General features: G+C 42.1%; 1 protein-coding gene across 7 annotated transcripts in view; it reads right to left on the minus strand.

Moving 5' to 3' along the window:
* The window catches only part of NAV3 (neuron navigator 3), a 642,886-nt gene that overhangs the window by 104,893 nt on the left and 514,937 nt on the right, over window positions 1-23,056 (minus strand). For all 7 annotated transcript variants that reach the window (XM_056574065.1, XM_056574060.1, XM_056574058.1 and 4 more), the window contains 3 exons: window positions 15,763-15,895; window positions 8,084-8,327; window positions 7,231-7,915 (listed from right to left, as the gene is read on the minus strand). In XM_056574065.1, the coding sequence (XP_056430040.1) occupies window positions 7,231-7,915; window positions 8,084-8,327; window positions 15,763-15,895 (1,062 nt within the window). The remainder of the gene's footprint in view (window positions 1-7,230; window positions 7,916-8,083; window positions 8,328-15,762; window positions 15,896-23,056) is intronic.

The raw sequence follows: 23,056 nt of genomic DNA on the forward strand, positions 1-23,056 counted from the left end.
TAGCCATCCAGATCTTGCATAACTACAACTCCCAGCATGCACAAAGAGGAAATGGCTGTCTGGGCATGCTGAGAGTTGTATTTGTGTACCTCCAGCTGTTGCATATCTACAACTCCCAGCATGCCCTTCGGATATCAGTGCATGCTGGGAGTTGTAGTTTTGCCACAGCTGGAGGCACACTGGTGAGGAAGCACCCAGTTAGGTAACAGAACCAAACTCAGTGCTTAGCCACCAATGAGCCTCCAGCTGTTGCAAAACTACAACTCCCAGCATGTATGGTCTGTCAGTGCATGCTGTGAGTTGTAGTTATGCAACATCTGGATGGCCACAATTTAGAGACCACTGTACAGTCATCTCCAAACTGTCGGCCTCCAGATGTTGCTAGGCAACTATTCGACTCCTGGCTCCCGTCAACAGCACGATCGCCGCCCGCCACACCTAGAGGAGGATTGCTGCCCGCAGTTGGTAAGGGACCACCACCGCTGCTCACATCACAGTTCCCCTGATTTCAGCAGGCATCCCGTTCCGTTCACCGCCTGGTAACCGGTGGTGACCGGAAACCCTGAGGGCGTACAGGTGCGCCCTTGGTCCTAGACAGGTTAATGATTTAATCTAAAACTCCACTTGCAGAATTCTGCAAGTGTAGATTTCAATTGGCGGCCGCCGCCAAAATCCGTTTTCCCCTCCTTCTCAATTTCCCCTGCATGAAGCTGTACATGCTACAGAGTTATTTCTCCTGTACGTCCCTCCTGACATGATTTTCTCTCAAAGCTGCAGTACAATACACGCTGACATGAAGGCCTCTGTATGAACCCCATGCATCTCTGCTTCCCTGTATGATCCCTGTGCACCTTTGCTTCCCTGTATGATCCCTGTACATCTCTGCTTCCCTGTATGAACCCTGTGCATTTCTGCTCCCTGTATGAACCCCGTGCATCTCTGCTTCCCTGTATGAACCTCATGCATTTCTACAAGCTTGCATGAATGCTGACATAGAAATGCACAGGGTTCATAGAGTGATGTTCATGTCCTGTACAAACCCCATTCATTTCTATGTCCTCTTTAAAGGGCTAATGAACACCCCATGAAAAAGCAGAAACCAGCTCATGCAGTTCGTCCTCCCCCTTGCAGCTTGAGGAAACCGGCATTATACATCACACTAATATATATATATATATATATATATATATATATATATATATATATATATATATACAGCGTTATACACAGCACACTAATATAACTCAGCCCTGGTTGGGATACACTGGCATACACACACAAAAGGGACTACAACTCCCAGCATGTGTCATTCAGGAGTCTTCAGTCTGTGGTATAACACCAGCACGCTGCCTCTGTAGTCTCCTGTGAGTTGTAGTTCACCACACCTCTGTAGGGCATACACCAGTGTTTCACTGGCATACACACACTTAACGGGGACTACAACTCCCAGCATATACACACACCTAACAGGGACTACATCTCCCATCATACACACCTAACAGGGACTAGAACTCCCAGCATACACACACACACTTAACAGGGACTACAACTCCCCGCATACACACACGCACACACTTAACAGGGACTACAACACCCAGCACACACACACCTAACATAGACTACAACTCCCATCATACACACACCTAACAGGGACTACAATTCCCAGCATACACACACACACTTAACAGAGACTACAACTCCCAGCACACACACACGCACCTAACAGGGACTACAACTCCCATCATACACACACCTAACAGGGACTACAACTCCCAGCATATGCATACCTAACATGGACTACAACTCCCAGCATACACACAGACCTAACAGGGACTACAACTCCCATCATACACACACAGACCTAACAGGGACTACAACTCCCAGCACACACATACCTAACAGGGACTACAACTCCCAGCATACACACACCTAACAGGGACTACAACGCCCAGCATTAACAGGGACTACATCTCCCAGCATACACACACACACACACACACACATACCTAACAGGGACTACATCTCCCAGCATACACACACCTAACAGGGACTACTACTCACAGCACACACACACACACACACCTAACAGGAACTACAACTCCGAGCATACACACACACACCTAACAGGGACTACAACTCCCAGCACACACACACACCTAACAGGGACTACAACTCCCAGCATAAATACACACACCTAACAGGGACTACATCTCCCAGCATACACACACAGCTAACAGGTGACTACAACTCCCAGCATACACACAGACCTAACAGGAACTACAATTCACAGCATACACACACACCTAACAGGAACTACAACTCCCAGCATACACACACACACCTGACAGGGACTACAACTCCCAGCACACACACCTAACAGGGACTACAACTCTCAGCATACACACACCTAACAGGAACTACAACTCCCAGCATACACACACCTAACAGGGACTACAACTCTCAGCATACATACACACACCTAACATGGACTACAACTCCCAGCATACATAAACACATCTAACAGGGACTACATCTCCCAGCATACACACACACACACACCTAACAGGGACTACATCTCCCAGCATACACACACACACACCTAACAGGGACTACAACTCTCAGCATACACACACACCTAACAGGGACTACTACTCCCAGCATACACACACCTAACAGGGACTACAACTCCCAGCATACGCACACCCCTAAGAGGGACTACAACTCCCCGCATACACACACATATGACAGGGACTACAACTCACAGCATACACACACCTAACAGGGACTACAACTTCCCGCATACACACAGACCTAACAGGGACTATAACTCCTTCTCACATAGAAATCATCCCCATGCAGAGATTTATTCCCAGTCCCTGCAGTGTATGAATCCCCAGTCTGTGTACAGTAAACACAGTCAGAGCTCAGGCAGGGGAGATGAGGAACAGTGCTCTGGCTTCCTCTCTCCCCTGCTCTGGCTTTCCGTGGAGATCTTCATCCTCAGCTCGGGGAGGGGAGAGGAAGGAGGGGGCGAGTACTTCTCCCCATAAAGATCTACGTCCTCAGCTCGGGGAGAGGAGGGAGGGGGCGTGTACCTCCTCTCTCCCCTTGCTCTGCCCTCCCCCAGCTCTAGCTTCGGAAATCTTCTGGAAGCTGGGGGAGGAGCGGACGCAGGTATTCACAGGGTGTGGGACCGAAATAAAGTACGGGTAAGTGAAATAAGATCTCACTTACCCGTACAGGACATGTATAGTCCTGGAGCATCAGCGCAGCACTGAGATTCAGTGCCATGCTGCCTTCAGACTACATGCCGTGGGCGGGCAACCAATGAGGCAGCTGCGAGGCCAGGTAGCCAATGAACGCAGCCCTGGCGTTCACATCGCTCGCTCCCGCCTGTCTGATTGACAGGCAGGGAGCGAGCGCAGCCTGAGTGAATAAGGACTGATTGCCAGGCCTGCATCAGTCCGAATTCAGGCATGACGTCACGCTAGGTTGCAGCTGGCCACTAGGAGGGAGCCCCCTAGTGGCCGGTTTTCAAATGTAAATTACACTATGTTAATAAATTAAAAAAATAATGACACTATATTAGAGATATGTTGTAGTACATATGTACTACAACATATAAAAAAAAAAGTTGGTGACAGTGCCCATTTAAGGAATGAACTAGTCAAGAGTCGTCTTCCACAGGTCCGTCACAATTGGATACAGCATAGTCTCCCAAAAGGGAACTTTAAGTGTAAGCATTGTTCATTTTGTAAACAATTTGAAGACACTACTAATATCCAATTGGTATGTATTAATCATAATGTAACAGATTTTATTACTTGTCGCTCGGATTTTGTGGTATATGCAGTATTATGTACATTGGTAAAACGATCCGTCCTCTACATAGGTTCCGTGAACATACCAACTCGATCAGGACTGGTAAAGGCTGTCCTTACTTGATCACTCATATTAAAGAAATGCACAATAGCAACAGTAATGCACTAAGGTTTCTAGGATTGCAGAGGATTATGTACACAGAAGGAGGTCTGGACCATCATACTAAATGATTGCATGCCGAGGCAAAATGGATCATTTGTACCGGAGCAACAGGTGCTCTTGGTCTGAATAACCACAATGGCTTATCATAATTCCTTTAATTTTCTGTTGTCATTTTGATACCTCCTTTATAAAGATGAGTGAAGTTAAGTGATTCGATTTGTCACAAACGTCTTGGCTCGGCGGTTGCTGACTTTAAATTAGTTCAGCTTTCAGGTGCTCCGGTGGGCTGGAAAAGGTGGATACAGTCATAGGAGAGAGTTTCCAGCCCACGGGAACACCTGAAAGCTGAACTAATTTATACAGGCTAAAGTCAGGAACTGCCGAGCCGAGAAGTTTGTGATGAATCGAATCACTGTAATTTAGCTCATCTCTACTTCTTTATTAATTAATAATCTGTGTATTTTTGATAGTTTTTTGCATTTTGTAAGTAATTTTACTGTGTGTTATATTGATTGGTTAGAGGGAGGATATAGATGGGTCTCCATCTCCTCCCAGCATGTCTTGACAAAGCGTCACAAGACGTGAAACTAGCGCTCTTGGCGATTTGTTCCACCTCTATGTGTCCTGCAATGCTGCATTAAAGAAGATTTCATTTGTATAAGAACAACTGGTGCCGTGGCTCTTTTCTTTTAGGTGTTTATGAATGTGAATCCAGCACCCCAGTTTACACTTCACAGTACCGCTCTATAATTTCTTCCATGCTGCTGCTACTTCTAATGACGTGCTATAGAAACTGCCCTCTGCGTGTGTGCAGTATATGAGAGATATAACAGAGGTTAGGCTGTACCTACTAGATCAGGGACAACTGAAAACTAGAGATGACATCTACAGAACAGAAATCTGATGAAAAATGTCATACAGAAGTTGGATAATGGCTATAAATAGTACATGTTCACACACCAGAGTTTATATTGAAATATTACAAATAAATAAGTAAATAAATCAACTTCTTAATATATCTGTAATAAAAATGTAATTACCATTAAAGAAGTAAAATTTGGTATTTCTATCTCTACTCCCCCCCATGTGCTATTTTAATACTGGCCTTTGGATTCCCTATTTTTCAGGATTTAGTAGTGACTTAATGACTACTATATCTGCTTCTCTTTTAACTATGACCCTGTGCCTTTTTGAGAAGTCTTCTAGTCACAGTAAGTCAACAATGCAGATTGGTAATTTTCTTTCTCTGTCTCTACATTGTACAGAAGTCATGCTGTACAGTGGCTACATGTCTTTGTCACAAGATCAAGTGATGTACAAATTCAGCACCAGGTCTACTGGGCAAAGTGACCTCATGTTTGTACATGTACAAATACAAACTCATTTGTACACTCATTTGCTCAGATTCTCCTAGTATCTTATTAAACAGCACAATTCATGCATAAAGTATTAATAGAAGAAGATACTGAAATATCTATTTTGTCCACAAGAGGGAGACAGTTACACATGGCAAACAAGCAATTCTGAGATAAGCTTCTGTATTTCAATATTTGTATTCATATTAATCTAAGTGGACAGTATCACATAATAAGCTTTAAAGCAGAATTTGTAAAAAAAAATAATAAATATAAGGGATTACTGATCTTGAGTAAAGACTTAAGAACGGCTTAATCTACTTGTTAAAGTGTTGTCCCGGTTTTCTTATTAAATAGATTTATCTTAGACTCCTCTCTGAAGTTCATGAATTATCATCACATGATAACACACTTAGCTGTAGTAAAGTTATTTCAGATGTGATCATTGGTTTGTAAGGGAGAATACTTCTGTACTGTACTATAGGGAGGCATTATACTGAGTGTTCCGCCATGTGTAAAAAGCACAATGCTTAAATGGCTCATGCATGAAGAGCGTCATTTGCATTATATTTTTTATGCTTTATTATAGATGTCCTTAAATCAAATACGTCAGATGTATTTTCTGCTATAAGCTATAGACACTGTTGCTGAAGGGGTCAAGGCTCTAAATGTATGTCTAGGATGGGCTGGGAGACTGCAAATAGAGCAGCAAATAAAGCTGACAGATTCAGGTTTAAAGGGGTACTCCACTGGAAAACATTTTTTTAATCAACTGGTGCTAGAAAGTTAAACAGATTTGTAAATTACTTCTATTAAAAAATCTTAATCATTCCAGTACTTATTAGCCGCTAAATACAACAGGAAATTATTTTCTTTTTGGAACACAGAGCTCTCTTCTGACATCACAAGCACAGTGCTCTCTGCTGACATCTCTGTCCATTTTAAGAACTGTCCAGAGTAGGCGAAAATGCCCATAGCAAACATATGCTGCTCAGGACAGTTTATAGAATGGCATTAGAGGTTAAGGCTTCAAAAGATGCCTGAAGAACCTGCGCATGTGCAGTGAAACGCGTTGTATTTTGGTCAAATAAATCCCTTTTTATCCTTACACTTGTTGTGGTCGATCAGTGCCGTAGAGCCGGGTTCTGTTGAAGCCTTATCCTCTAATGCCATATATTTACCGGAGGGCCTTGGACGACCTACTACCTTACGCTTACATCATTGTTGTGTATGAAGTTGCAAAACAACCCAAGGTGAGCAATTTACTTATATACGGTTCTCACCACGGGATCTGAACGTTACTACTCTATGGAGCGCTTGTCCTTTCAACTTTAGTTTCTAGAATGGACAGAAATGTCAGCAGAGAGCACTGTGGTCATGATGTCAGCAGAGAGCTCTGTGTTCAAAAAGAAAAGAATTTCCTCTGTAGTATTCAGCAGCTAAGAAGTACTGGAAGGATTAAGATTTTTAAATAGAAGTCATTTACAAATCTGTTTAACTTTCTGGCACCAGTTGATTAAAAAAATGTTTTTTCCAGTGGAGTACCCCTTTAAGTTTTCAGGACAACCTCTGCCTGTCTGCGGCTGTCGAAGATGCTTGAAAAGCCTAAAGCAGCTAAAGTGGGGAAATTATACTATTTGCGAAACTCCTATTCACTATAATGGGAGTTACACAAATGGCATAGCTTCGTGAGCTACACTGTTTACCTGAAACAGTGAAGTGGGGTTACCCCTTTAAATCTAGAACTTATTCATAGACATTATGGAACTGTTCATAAAGTTTTCATATGCTACATACAATAGAAAGAGCCTCATAGCTTTACATGCAGTCCATTGTAAAATCCCTACTGATGCAAACAATATATGACAGCCAGTGATAAACATTGTCTCACCTTCGGAATGTTGGAGAAGCAATATCGGGATATTTTGATCCTGGCTGCCTCAGACCTTGAGAACCGCAGGCGGATGTCGGACTTGATTTAGGAGAACTTGATAAAGAGACACTTTCTGAGTCTGACACTTTTTCCTTGTCCTTGTCTGTTTGATTGATATTGACAGGGCTGGAGCGCTCCGAGATCTTTGACGGTTCTCTTAGTTTAGTTCCTCCTGCACCGGCTGATTTGCTGCTGACATTGGAGTCAATGCTACTTGTACTTGACCTGTGTCCTCCCCTTCCTGGAATCCCACTAGTACTGGACTTGGAAGGACGTGGTAAACTGCGATACTGCAGAGTGGTTTTGGAGTTGGATAACAATACTCCATCATCTTGGTTTTGTGATCCATCAAGACTTGTCTTCCGACCAGCACCTTTTCCTCCAATTCCTGATGACTTGGGCATTTTCCCAAGTGTAGCTGATCCACTAGTAATTGTAGCCCCACTTCCCGTTATGGTTGGTGAACTAACTCCAGCCTTCTTAAAGCCAAATGAACCAGTAGCTGTTGGTCGTGCAATTCCAGAAGGTGGCTTTTTACCTTCATCCCCACTGCTTTTTCCGGCATCTGAGGGGGAGCGCTGCAATGGGCCTCCTTTGAGTGGTGCTTTGACTTTTTCAGAGGCTTTTACATCATCTGTTTTTCCTGTTGGCAAAAGATGAGATATGTCATAATAAAGGAAATGTTGTAAAAAAACAAAATCATAATAATTATAACATACAGTATATAATAAATAACAAGTATGTTTTAGAAAGAATAAATACAAAACAGGAGAAAAAAAATACATAAAGTAGGTTTTCCAATTTTTCATACCTGTTTTTAGGGAGCTGCTTCCAGATTTGTGCCTGGATGATGTAGTTCCTATCTGGGCAGTCATTCCTCGTCTCCATGACCCAGTCTGAGAGACAGATAAAGACTTTTGTCCTCCCTTTTCAGAGTCTTCTGACAGTCCAGATGAAAGTCCTTTCCATTTACCACTCTCTATACTGATGTCATATTCATCATCTTGTTTCTTCAGCTCATCATTGCACCAAGACTTCTCAGATTCTGTCCTTAGCTGCAGCATATAGGACATATATTTAGTTAGAATATTAAGCATAGCTATATGGATTGTTTTTTATTCTTAAGTAGCAAATTATTGAATAAAAATAAAAATAAAGAAGCAATCCGGCAACAAATTGTATTGGACCTCTATTATATTGCTTACTCACCAGCAATATTCCTGCAGTGTAAATTGTATTAACCTAGCTCTGCTGCATAGCTACATATATAGCCTTTTTTGTTATTGTAGCTGGGTCATGTCTCCACCTTTCAGAACTGCCAGTATATTACATTCATTATTGTGTAGACAAAAGATTAGTCTCTTCTGTGGGGCTGACTTTCTGTGAACTACAGGATTACATCATCCCCTATTAAATCCCTCCTGACAGCTCAGACCCCTTCCCATTAAGATCTATCTGTATGTACCCCCATGTATAGAGTGTTGCTCAAGATATTTCTTCCTTGTCTGAAGTTGAAGTGCAGTGGTAAAGTGAAAATGTCCAGACAGTGATTAGGAGCAGAGTTATAATACTCCCTTGACTTATGCTGCGTGCTTGTTCTGTGTGCAGAATCTCCAGTATATTCCTATTAACACTGCCATCTTTGCCATCTCAATGTGCATCTTATTAGATGAGTGTAAGTCACTGATACTTAATAGTGTAAGGTTTGGGACAAAAGTTCAGTACCACTGATCTATCACTTGCTTAACTTAGGGCTCACTCACACTACAGAATACCACCTGTAGCAGGTGCCTACAGAACAAGCTGGCACTAGGATCACTTGAAAATGCGCCATTGCTATAGAAGCCAATGCATATTCAAGAGGTCTCTTTCATTCTTTTGGCAGAGTCTGGGATCTGGAATTTCCATGGCAGAATTCCGTTGTGTGAATGGTGCAGCAGATTACCATTAAAACAGTAAGAGGCTATTGTATTTTCTGTAATGGAATTCTGCTCAGAAAACAGGTCGTAAGAATCGGCCCTTAGGGGGGGGGATGAGGATAATTCATACATGGTAAAAAGGTTATAATAAGCATAAACAAGGGCTTCCAAATTATTCTGTAATGTTAGCGTAGGCTGTATGTCGACTGTATATGCAGATGTCTTGCACTTTCTAAAGTATCAATTTGCAATTTTCACCATAGATGTTTGGTGCGAGTAAAGTGACTAAAATTACTGAATTTACTGAAGGATATCTCAGGATCTTCTTAAAACTATTGGTTCATGAAACAATGTGGCCAACAGATGTCACTGTTTCCACTCAATAAATATGTCCAAAAATATATTGCAGAAAAGAATATTTTGTGCTGCATTATACACCCCCTTTACCCATATAGGTGAGGCTTAAAGGTTCCTACAATAGAATAATATTTGTACTTACAATAAAAACTCAAAACTAAAATAAAGGTTAAAATAATAATTCAAAACATAACAAATGAAAATAAATCAGACTACACAGCATTAGACTTGGGTTTTATAATTATGACTAGGCCCCAGTCACATCATGTTCAGGCTGCAAGTCTGAGGTAAACATCAGGATCTCTATAAAAGAGTATGCTGACATACAGTATACTGCAACATACCTGCGGCGGGGCAAATCAATTTAATGAAGAATTAAGTTAATAAAATGTAATGAATATAATCACTAGTAGACACTGTAGGTCATATGGGTACAATGTGTTATATACAATATGCAATGAATATTGTGTGTACAGTGCATAAGGGAACCAATAGAGAAAAGCATCCCAGTAGAGTCTCAGGTAAGTTATAAACTAACAACTCCACATAGAGAAGGGATCGTTAATACCCTATTATTTAATCCCTACAAGAAAATGTAACCAGAACTCTGATGAAGCTCTTTTGAGCGAAACATGCCAGGGTGGCTCTGTGGGTTTAGTGTTTAAAGATCTGTGTCATTAGCATTTTATCTTCTGTTGTATGTCTGTGATACTCATTGCATGCTTATTTTTGAGGTTCTACTGTGCATCTTAGGGTTCTATTGTGATCTGTTAAGTAGAACCACAAGAGGCCTTGCTGTAGTATGCACAGACCCTGCGCAGTATGTTATTGAGTATAGAGGGAAGAATTTATAATGGAAACACAAATTCTTCTGGCAGTTAAAGGGGTACTCTGCCCCTACACATCTTATCCCCTATTCAAAGGATAGGGGATAAGATGACTGATTACGGGGTCCCACCGCTGGGGACCCCAGCAATCTTCCTGCTGCACTCGGTGTTCGTTTAGAGCGTCGGGTGCAGCGGCTGAGGCTCGTGACATCAAGGCCATGCCCCCTCAATGCAAGTCTATGCGAGGGGGTGTGACGGCCATCTCGGCCCCTCCCATAGACTTGTGTGGTAACGGGGAGTGATGAGGGCAGATGTTGTTACCCTAGGGCAGATGGAATTAACCCTTGTATTTATGATGCCAGGGCGTGGTTTATCTTCGATACTACCCAAAGGTATACCACTAGATCCTGGGCTAGGCACGGGGGCAATAATGAATCCAACGCCAAGTTACTGATAACGTAGCTTTACTGAGGATAGACAGATGGTAAAGTCTATACAGTTCAGCCAGGGCCCATGGAGGTGACCAGTGACTCAGAGACCTTAAAGGGGTACTCCAGGCCAAAACTTTTTTTTATATATATCAACTGGCTCCGGAAAGTTAAACAGAGTTGTAAATTACTTCTATTAAAAAATCTTAATCCTTCCAATAGTTATTAGCTTCTGAAGTTGAGTTGTTATTTTCTGTCTAACTGCTCTCTGATGACTCACGTCCCGGGAGCATGCACAGCTCCCAGGACGTGACATCATCATTGAGCAGTTAGACAGAAAACTTCAGAAGCTAATAACTATTGGAAGGATTAAGATTTTTTAATAGAAGTAATTTACAAATCTGTTTAACTTTCTGGAGCCAGTTGGTATATAAAAAAAAAGTTTTTGCCTGGAATACCCCTTTAACCCCTTAACCCCTTAAGGACTCAGCCCATTTTGGCCTTAAGGACTCAGACAATTAAATTTTTACGTTTTCATTTTTTCCTCCTCGCCTTCTAAAAATCATAACTCTTTTATATTTTCATCCACAGACTAGTATGAGGGCTTGTTTTTTGCGCGACCAGTTGTCCTTTGTAATGACATCACTTATATCATAAAATGTATGGCGCAACCAAAAAACCCTATTTTTGTGGGGAAATTAAAACGAAAAACGCAATTTTGCTAATTTTGGAAGGTTTTGTTTCACGCCGTACAATTTATGGTAAAAATGACATGTGTTCTTTATTCTGAGGGTCAATAAGATTAAAATGATACCCATTATTATATACTTTTATATTATTGTTGCGCTTAAAAAAAATCACAAACTTTTTAACCAAATTAGTACGTTTATAATCCCTTTATTTTGATGACCTCTAACTTTTTTATTTTTCCGTATAAGCGGCGGTATGGGGGCTCATTTTTTGCGCCATGATCTGTACTTTTTTTATACCACATTTGCATATAAAAAACTTTTAATACATTTTTTATAATTTTTTTTTTAATAAAATGTATTAAAAAAGTAGGAATTTTGGATTATTTTTTTTTTTCGTTCACGCCGTTCCCCGTATGGGATAATTAACATTTTATTTTAATAGTTCGGACATTTACGCACGCGGCGATACCAAATATGTCTATAAAAAATGTTTTTTACGCTTTTTGGGGGTAAAATAGGAAAAAACGGACGTTTTACTTTTTTATTGGGGGAGGGGATTTTTCACTTTTTTTTAACTTTTACTTTTACATGTTTTTACATTTTTTGTTACACTTGAATAGATCTGCAGCCGGGATCAGCCGCGCATGACACGGGCATCGCTCCGATGCCCGCGGTTATGCTTAGGACGTAAATGTACGTCCTGGTGCGTTAAGTACCACCTCACCAGGACGTACATTTACGTCCTGCGTCCTTAAGGGGTTAAAGACCAAGCCCATTTTCCCCCTAAGGACCAGAGCGTTTTTTTGCACATCTGACCACCATCACTTTAAACATTAATAACTCTAGGATGCTTTTACTTATGAATTTGATTCTGAGACAGTTTTTTCGTGACATTCTCAGTGGTAAATTTTCGCCGATACTTGCATGATTTCTTAAATTTTGCATTTTTCTAACTTTGAAGCTCTCTGCTTGTAAGGAAAATAGACATACCAAATAAATGATATATTGATTCACATATACAATATGTCTACTTTATATCTGCATCATAAAGTTGACATGTTTTTACTTTTGGAGAAATCAGAGGGCTTCAAAGTTCAGCAGCAATTTTTCACACAATTTTCAAAATCAGAATTTTTCAGGGACCAGTTCAGTTTTGAAGTGGATTTGAAGGGCCTTCATATTAGAAATACCCCATAAATGACCCCATCATAAAAACTGCACCCCTCAAAGTATTCAAAATGTCATTCGTTAAGTGTGTAACCCTTTAGGTGTTTCACAGGAATAGCAGGAAAGTGAAGGAGAAAATTCAAAATCTTCATTTTTTACACTCGCATGTTCTTGTGGAAAATCCAACCCAATTTCTCTCAAGTAAATAAATACTTCATATGTGGATGTAAAGTGTTTGGCAGGCACAGTAGAGGACTCAAAAGGGAAGGAGCAACAATTTTGGAGAGTGAGTTTTTCTGAAATGGTTTTTGGGGGGCATGTCGCATTTAGAAAGCCCCTATGGTGCCAGAACAGCAACCCCCCACATGGCATACTATTTTAAAAACGACACCCCTCAAGGAATGTAACAAGTGGTACAGTGAGCATTAACAACCAACATCCCACCCCACAGATGACTATAATGCTCAGAAGAGAAGGAGCGACATTGGGCTGTTGGAGAGAGAATTTGGCTGGAATTCAAGTTGGGGGCCATGTGCATTTAAAAAGCCCCCATGGTGCCAACAGTGGACCCCCCCCCCCCCCCCACATGTGACCCCATTTCGAAAACTACACCCCTCACAGAATGTAACAATAGGTGCAATGAGCATTTATACCCCACTGGCATTTGACAGACTTTTGGAACAGTGGGCTGTGCAAATGAAAATAAAATTTTTCATTTTTATGTACCACTGTTCCAAAAATCTGTCAGACACCTGTGGGGTGTAAATGCTCACTGCACCCCTTGTTACATTACTTGAGGGGTGTAGTTTCCAAAATGGGGTCACATGTAGGGGGGTTCATCTGTTCTGGCACATGGGGGCTTTGTAAATGCACAATTACAGCAAAATTCTCTCTCCAAAAGCTCAATGGCAAACCCTCTCTTCTGAGCCCTGTAGTGCGGCAGCAGAGCACTTTACGTCCACACACAGGGTATTTATATACTCACAAGAAATGGGGTTACAAATTATGGGGAGCTTTTTTCCTATTACCCCTTGGGAAAATGAAAATTTTGGGATAACGCCAGCATTTTCAGGTGTCTTAAGGCTCACTATACCCATTATTACATTCCGTGAGGGGTGTAGTTTCCAAAATGGGGTCACATGTGGGTGTTTTTTTTTTTTAGTTTATGTCAGAACTGTAACGATCAGCCACCCCTGTGCAAATCACCTCAAATGTACATGGCACTCTCACTCCTGAGCCTTCTTGTGCGCCCGCAGGCTATTTCCGTACTCAAGAGAAATTGTGCTAAAAATGTTGGGGGTCTTTTTTTTTCCTTTTACCTCTTGTGAAAATGAAAAGTATGGGGCAACAACAGCATGTTAGTATAATTTTTTTTTTTTTACAAAACTTTACCTTTTTATAAGGGGTAAAAGGAGAAAAAGCCCCCAACATTTGTTAGGCAATTTCTCCTGAGTACGGAAATACCCCATACGTGACCCTAAACTGTTGCCTTGAAATACGACAGGGCTACAAAGTGAGAGAGCACCATGCGCATTTGAGGCCCAAATTAGGGATTTGTATAGGGGTGGACATAGGGGTATTCTACGCCAGTGATTCCCAAACAAGATGCCTCCAGCTGTTGCAAAACTCCCAGCATGCCTGGACAGTCAATGGCTGTCCAGCAATACTGGGAGTTGTTGTTTTGCAACAGCTGGAGGCTCCGTTTTGGAAACACTGCCATACCAGATGTTTTCATTTTTATTGTGGGGGGGGGGAGTTAACTGTGTAGGGATATGTGTATATGTAGTGTTTTTTACTTTTTATTATGTGTTTTTCCGCTGGGAGTTTGAGCTGCAATGGGAAATTTGCTGCATCTAAAACTTGCAGCTAGAAACTCACTGTAAACTCTCGTTCGTGTGTACATTCACATGGGGGGGCAAACCCTTTTTTTCCGGGTCACTGGTGACCCGATTGACTCGGAATCGTCACAAATAGCTGATCTGGGGGTCTCCGGACACCCCCAGGGGTTTGCACGGGGTGCCTACTGAGAGATTTCAGCAAGCATCCCGGTCCAGTCCCTGCCTGGTGAGTGGCGGGCCCTGGAATTCCCATGGGCATACAGGTACGCCCTTAATCCTTAAGTACCAGGGAGTCAGGGTGTACCCGTACGCCCGTGGTCCTTAAGGGATTAAGAGCCTGCTGGGACTTGTAGTAGGACATGAACAATGTAATGCAGGCCACGCTGACTTGACAGTTGCTGACAGGGACTGACTTGACTGAAGACTGACAAATGCAATGACTGTAGCTTACTTGCATTTGATGGTGGCTGCAGGACTTGACTTTGAGGCCTACAACATTCTGGGAACACACACTAGGCATGACTGACCTCAGCAAAGACTTATCTCCAAAGAGAGCAAGCTAGCTCCACCCAGGGCTTATATGATGGAGACTAGCAGGGGCCCATAGGTCACCCTTGGGGTCAACTGCTAACTGATACCTCCTGGGTAACAATCACGTGACATATCACATGGTACAACTTTTAAAGCAACAAGACATTTTATAATACATTACAATGCAGAACATATGTACAGGTGGGAAAAAAGTACAAGGGAGCCCAGGGGACACTGAAGGGAGGCTGCCGGACAGGGCCACCACACTTGCATTGAGGGGGCATGTCCATGATGTCACGAGCGGGGCGTGGCCTTGACATCACAAGTCATCCAGCACGGAGCGAAGTTTGCTCTGTGCACCGGATGTCTGGGGTGCCGCAGATGAGGTTGCGGGGGTCATTTGGATAGGGGATGAGATGTCTAGGGGTGGAGTACCCCTTTAAGGTACCAAAGTAGAGATTGTTTTGGAATTAATGACCTATGTAGATTACTTCCATGCATAAACACTCCATTTCACTCAGCATTATTTTCATTTTTAGATTTAAGAAGAAATGTCAGAGTAACAGTAAACAAACACAAATTTTTTACCTTCACGCTTCATATAGCATCACTTTCATTTTGGTGTTTAGTGGTCCTTTACAATAAATCTGTAGTACATTGTAAACTTTTACTTTAATAACACAGAGCATGACCAAGTATAATGGATTCATGAAATATTGGCCAACACTTACCGGTGTGTGATTAGTTTTCCTAGGAGAAACCACATTGGAATAGGACCCAACAGAGGATGTATTCAGGTCATCAGTGCTGAGGTTATCAAGGGTGTCACTAAGGCCACTGCTAGCAGAACTGCTGTCATCCCAGCTACAAAGAAAATACATTCAGTTATTGGTGTATTACAGCAAAGCTGTCACTTCGTATTACCAAAGTACTTTATCACATCATCACAACCATCACGAACTGCTAACAATAAAACAAAACAAGTGTCAAAAGCCATGTCTTATCAATGTTACTTCACATGAAGCATAAGTAATTGGAAGAAATGACGTGAAGCAATAAAAGTAGTTCACTTAAGAAATCGTTTTTGTATTGCAGAATTTGCGGCTATTTGGAGCCCATGGCAACCAGACACTGAATGTTCTTGTCCTGACATGTTAGTCAGTGGTTTCCAAGTATCTTCATGCAAAAAACTAGAATGCTCTTAAGATGTTTGCAGCAGCTTAGAACAAACATAAAACGATGGAGATTATGTCAATAGAAGTTTTTTGTCTTAAAGAGAATGTGTCTCCAAATGTTATTTTATTTTTTTTAGAGGTTAAATACATTTCTCAAATTTTTTTAATATTTTTGAAAACATTTGTAAAAATATGAAAAATAAAAAAAATTACTTTCCCACTGTTGACCAGCAGAGGGAGCTAACATGAGAAATCTGGTGAAAGCAAGGGACTTGCTGCAAAATCTGTCCTTGCTTGTCTTTACCTCCCTCTTGTGTCTGTGTGCAAAAGGGCGGGGATTTGTAGTTTTTTTCAATTCCACTAGGCAGATCCATTTTGCGTAACTCCCTTTGGCTTTAATAGGAGTAGCACAAAGTGTGTAGCCCCGCCGGCTACCCTGTTTGCGCAACACCAGAGTTACGCAAACAGGGTAAACGGCGGGGCTACGCCGTTTGCTACGCTCCAAGTCAATGGGAGTTATACAAATCCTGCAAACAGGCAGGAGGAGTGGAGAAAGCCGGAGGGCACATGGTAGGATTACCCTTCCATGTTTGCCTCCCTCTGCTGCTCCTGCCATCCTTTTCTCCTCCTTTCTTTCCAGATACTGCCACTGGTGGTTTAGACAACTACAGCATCCTCTGGACTTCAATATAATGGCGGCCTTCTCCTCTGCATTTGCGACATAGGCTGTATTCTGCACAGGGTCCTGCGCAGAATACAGCTTTTCACAAAGTAATGAATGTCAATAAGTCGCCCTCCACCTCCGTCTCAATTCTCCTATGTCCGGTCAGTACCGTAGAGCAAGAGTGTTGGTGTTGTGAAACAACTTAATCACTCTTGCTCTATGTAATGGCAGCCCCCATCAAAAACATTATTAATAAATAAAATAAAAAGTTGCATAAAATAAAAAAACACTGGCTTGACCATTTATTTTTTAATTAACGCAAAATGATGACACTTTCCCTTTAACCGAGTGAAAGAGTGGGAACAGCATGATTGTCCACAATGTGCTCTGGCCCCTATCCTTGGAGATGCGCTCCTGCTGTAAAGAAGTGATGGATAGAGGAAAAGTGTACTGAACCATTCCCAAGCTCTCCTTGTGCACAAGCCCCTTCCATGTGTTTTTGCAAGGGAGCGCCGAAGTACAGCACTCCTGTATCACCATCGCTCCAATAGAGAATGCATGGTGTGGTGACACGGCTCCATACACGGGTAGAGCTGGGGTGCTGTACAGAAGATTGTCTGGGTCCCCGCGGTCAGACCCCCTACAATGAGATGCTTTCATACCCTCTAATAACTTTTTGGGAGTGCCCACTAGTGTCTCTGGGGTCCCTTACCCTAGCTACCTCACTACGTCCGACAGGTGGATCCTGAACCTCCGCTATCTGGGAGCTGGGGTACATGTCTGCGACAGTGCCTCCACACAGTGGAGCATCTGGGGTAGGGATGTGGGGTCCCACTGGGAACATACTTGGTACAATGAGACTGACACAGCCTTACTAGAAAATCTTTATATAGTATGTAGCAAATTAACAAACATACATAGGACAATACAATAGTGTAACACAGATAACAATTCAAATGTGTATTTTGCTCACCCACCCACTAGCACACCTGCAGTCCACCCCTTTATCTTCGCTCTAATGGCCGTTGGTGCACATAGGAGTGTTGGGGCTCTTATAAGTCCTGCTCCGCAGTGTCACTGAAGCAACCTGCACTGTGTAATATAAGCCACTGAACCTCAGAGTCTTTACTTTGAGTAAGGAGACAGATGCCCTGTAGTGGAACAGGGAAGAGGCTTTTGGCTTACCCTCACAACACCATTAACCCCTTAAGGACCAAGGACATACCGGTACGTCCTTGGTCCTGCTCTTCTGATATAACGCGGGGTTAAAAAGTAACCCCGCGTCATATCACGGCGGGCCTGGCGTCATAGTGAAGCCGGGACCCGCCTCTAATAGCGCGCAGCGCCGATCGCGGCGCCGCACGCTATTAACCCTTTAGCCGCGCGCTCAGAGCTGAGCCGCGCGGCTAAAAGTGAAAGTGAAAGTTCCCGGCTAGCTCAGTCGGGCTGTTCGGGATAGCCGCGGCTAATCGCGGCATCCCGAACAGCTGACAGGAGGGAGGGCCCCTTCCTGCCTCCTCGCTGTCCGATCGCCGAATGACTGCTCAGTGCCTGAGATCCAGGCATGAGCAGTCATGCGGCAGAATCGTTGATCACTTGCTTCTTATGAGAAACCAGTGATCAGCATAGGAGATCAGTGTGTGCAGTGTTATAGGTCCCTATGGGACCTATAACACTGCAAAAAAAAGTGAAAAAAAAAAGTGAATAAAGATCATTTAACTCCTCCCCTATTAAAAGTTTGAATCACCCCCCTTTTCCAATAAACAAAAAAACACAGTGTAAATAAAAATAAACATATATGGTATCACCGCGTGCGGAAATGTCCGAATTATAAAAATATATCATTAATTAAACCGCTCGGTCAATGGCGTGCGCGCAAAAAAATTCCAAATTCCAAAATAGTGCATTTTTGGTCACTTTTTATATCATTTAAAAATAAGTCAATAAGTCCTATCAATGCAAAAATGGTACCGTTAAAAACTTCAGATCACGGCGCAAAAAATGAGCCCTCATACCGCCCCATACACGGAAAAATAAAAAAGTTATAGGGGTCAGAAGATGACAATTTTAAACGTATTAATTTTCCTGCATGTAGTTATGATTTTTTCCAGAAGTCCGACAAAATCAAACCTATATAAGTAGGGTATCATTTTAATCATATGGACCTACAGAATAAATATCAGGTGTCAATTTTACCGAAAAATGTACTACGTAGAAACGGAAGCCCCCAAAATTACAAAACAGCGTTTTTTTTTCAATTTTGTCGCACAATGATTTTTTTTTCCCGTTTCACCGTAGATTTTTAAGCAAAATGACTGACGTCATTACAAAGTAGAATTGGTGGCGCAAAAAATAAGCCATCATATGGATTTTTAGGTGCAAAATTGAAAGTTATGATTTTTTAAAGGCAAGGAGCAAAAAACGAAAATGCTAAAACGGAAAACCCCCCGGTCCTTAAGGGGTTAACTAGGTCAGTCCAGCAGCAGTCTCCTCTCACTGTATTCACCAGACGTCTGGACTCAGTGCTTGCCTCTGCCAGCAGGTCTCTGCTGGTGTGGTCCTGTGTGAAGTGAGTTCTCTCAGCTAGGTGCTGTCTCTGTGGTGCAGTCTCTCACAGCTAGAAGCACATCTTTTCTCTGGCTGAGCTTGTGGTAGTCTGAACAAATCCTCAGGGTACAGGACCTGTGTGATGTCACAATTATGTGACCGAAGTCTCCACCAATCAGCATTATCTCTCATGAAATGGCTGCTAATGATGTGATCACAGCTCTAGTCCTTATTAACAGCATACTAAGTTCATTTATGGTCTCCATCCACCATCTACTGGGTATTTCAGATAATACAGCCAACTCCACAGGGGTTACATACAATTTATTTATTTAAAAAAAAATGGTGTCACTTGTTACTAATATGTTATTAAAAATATAATTAAAAAATAATAATTTCATGACAGTTTCCCTTTAAGGTTTCTTAATTCGGCCTCAATCAGGTGCCACCTTCCGTGGCCACAGTATATCATCAGTGTCATTTGTGCTCTAATTCTTACATGCACATTTGAAATACAGAATAAAAACCTGATCACTTCTAAGAAGATTTCTAAATTGCCTACATTCATCAAAGCTTTAATATGTACAGCACCCATTTCTTTTCCAATCAAGGTCTCCAGCAATGACATAGCATTCATCTGGCTGACAAATTAAAAAGCTGTTGAAGAAATGGAATCCATCAATCAGACAAGGTAAAAAAGTGAGCAGCACTGTACCGAAAATTGATAAATTCTATAAAAGGGTCATTTAATAAGGACACTGTATTCTATAACACAACATGTGTGTACTGTATTGTATGACACAACAGTGTGTATTTTTAATCATTTACACATTTTGTACATCCACCTCAAATTGCCTTTCTATGTGTTTATAACCATTAAAGGGATACTTTGACACGAGGTAAAAATAAATAAATAAATAAAATGTTTCAGAAGCATATAGCATGGCCATGTGTTTTAATGGTTTGTAGTCTCTACATTTTCTAGAATGAACTGAGTTTGCTCAGCTTTCCTCCTACAGCACTCCTGCCAGTTCTACACCTAAAGCTGCTGCAGAACATTTTAGTACTGTGGTGACCCATGGTGTATGGCTGGACTACGGGGTGTAGCAGTGTAGGTGGAGGGGCAAGATAGTATTAACCCCTGGGTCAAGGTGTTGTTAATCCCTAATGTTCGCAACCCAAGAGTGGTTTTTGGGTATTGGAACCACACGTACGCTATTCCAATGGCTAAGTGGTGAAAGGAGAGTACACAACCAGTTATGGTTTAACAGAGGCTTTACTGAGTTTAGCTAGATGGTATTATCTTCACAGCTAGGCCAGATTCCCAGAGAGGTGACCAGGAACACAGAAAGACCTTGCAGCTTGCTGGGACCAACTAGACTGGTTATTGACTTCAATTAATTATCATTAGGCTTGACTTTAGACTGGACTTGACTATGGGTAGTAGTGACAGCAGACATAGACTTTTGATTTACTGAAATGACTGTAGCCTTGCGGCCTTCCAAGTGCTGGTCACTAGCACTGAGGTATCTGGTGTTGGCTGGTCTCAGTAAAGACTGATGGTAAAAGAGCGACAATTATAATGAACGCCCTCTTATATGGAGGGGGTCTGAGCCAAAGCCTATTCGTCAAGCTGCGGGTCATAGGTTAAGCTGGTGCTCTCTGGATAACATCATGTGACAGCATAACGTGGCATTCCACAGGTCCCTCAGACATCTCACAGGTCCTTTATATGGACTATACATTAATACACTGACCATAATCCTATGACAATAAATGACACTTATAATAACAGCAGGGGAGACACTGCAGGAAAAAATCCCAGGTCACTGAGGGACTCAACCTGACAGGGCCCAAGGGTAGTACAGAACCATGTTCTGTACTGGGACATTACAGTACACAGCAATTTTTTTAGGTAGGTAATCTAATGTTACGCTGTATGTAATGTATATAATAATGTATTGTTGACCTTCCAATGTGTTTATGGAAACCAATACAAAAATACAAACAATTCAAACATCCTATGGATGCTTAAACAATGAGCCACTATGATGCCAAACTGAAATATCTAGCTTTGAGAATAGGCTATGTTTAAAGGGATTTTATAGTTTTCTTTATCATTAATGATGCTAAGTTACTTGGATCTGCTGTTGTGATATATTGTATATTATGGATAGTTCTAATTGATTACAAGGAAGAAAAAATGCTAGAGCTTGCTTAGTATTGTATTTATGTGATAAGATACCTAGTTCGTTTTCTTTAAAGGACATCCGTCATCAGTGTCACCTGCACTAACCTGTTGGTACAGACAGGTAGTGCAGGTGACACTGATGACAAAGATACTTACCTTGTCCCATTCCGTGGTGTGGTTCTCTGACAATCCTCCTTGATATTTTCAGCTCTGGGCCTGACTTGCAGCAGGGGTGGAGCTTAGCGACATCCCCGCTGCTGTTCTCTGCTGGGTCCCGCTGCACGCAAACAGCAGCGGTGACATCACTGAGCTCCATCCATGCTCCAAGCCAAGCCCAGAGCTGAAGAAGTCATAGAGGATTGCTGGAGAACAACAGCACGGAATGGGACAAGGTAAGTACCGTTGTCATCAGAGTCACCTACACTACATGTCTTTACCGACAGCTTAGTGCAGGTGATACTGTAGACAAAAATCGCAAGCTTTTCAAATCCTAGCTGTCAAGGGGGTAAATGGTGGAAAGGAGCCCCTTTAGAGTTAAATCATAGGTCCCTTTTGTTATTTTTATATCACTGAATGAAACATTGTTAGTGCTGGAAATACTAAACGCCTTTCTAAAAGTGAACATTGCAACATTTCATCAGACTGATTCACCTTTATTTTTTCCTTCATGTAGGATCCCATATTACTATTTATTTAGTAGGCATAAATAAATAAAAGTCATTCATTGTAGTGTCAACAAGCAAGAATAACTTTCTTATTAAATTGTGGGGTTTGGAGATATAGCATAAATCATTTAACCCCCTCCCGCTATAGGACGTATGCATACGTCCAATCATCCGACACTTTTGCGCAATTGGACGTATGCATACGTCATAGCGATCTCCGGCACTGCTGCGGGCAGCTCAGGAGATCGGCGATGGGACCCGGCTGTCAATCACAGCCGGAGTCCCGCCGCGATCATGCCGGTCCTGGCAGCATTAACCCAATAGATGCCATGATCAATCCTGATCACGGCATCTATGGTGTTGAAAGGGGGAGCGCTCTCCCCCTGTTCTCCAACAGCGGTGCCGCGATACAATCGCGGGTCGCTGTTGGTAGCTATAGCAGCAGGAGGTCAGATCATGACCTCCTGTCTGTCTGCTACGGAAGCCTGTGAGATCAAGCCAGAGGCTGGATCGCACAGGCTGTAGTGTCTGCAGCTCATCAGGTTATACTGTGCTACAGTACAAATGTATTGCAGCATAGTATAACCTGTAAAAAGTGTAAAAAATGAAATTAAAAGTTCTTCAATAAAAGTATGAAGTGTAAAAAACGCCGTAAAAAAAAAACATAAAAAAAGGGCAAAATTCGCCAATTTTGGTACAAATAGCGGAATAAAAAAGATGAAAAGGTAGCACTTAGCACAAAAATGATACCAATAAAAAGTACAGCTCATCCCGCAAAAAATA

The sequence above is a fragment of the Hyla sarda genome, chromosome 4 (assembly GCF_029499605.1).
Source record: "Hyla sarda isolate aHylSar1 chromosome 4, aHylSar1.hap1, whole genome shotgun sequence".
Classification (NCBI taxonomy): domain Eukaryota; kingdom Metazoa; phylum Chordata; class Amphibia; order Anura; family Hylidae; genus Hyla; species Hyla sarda.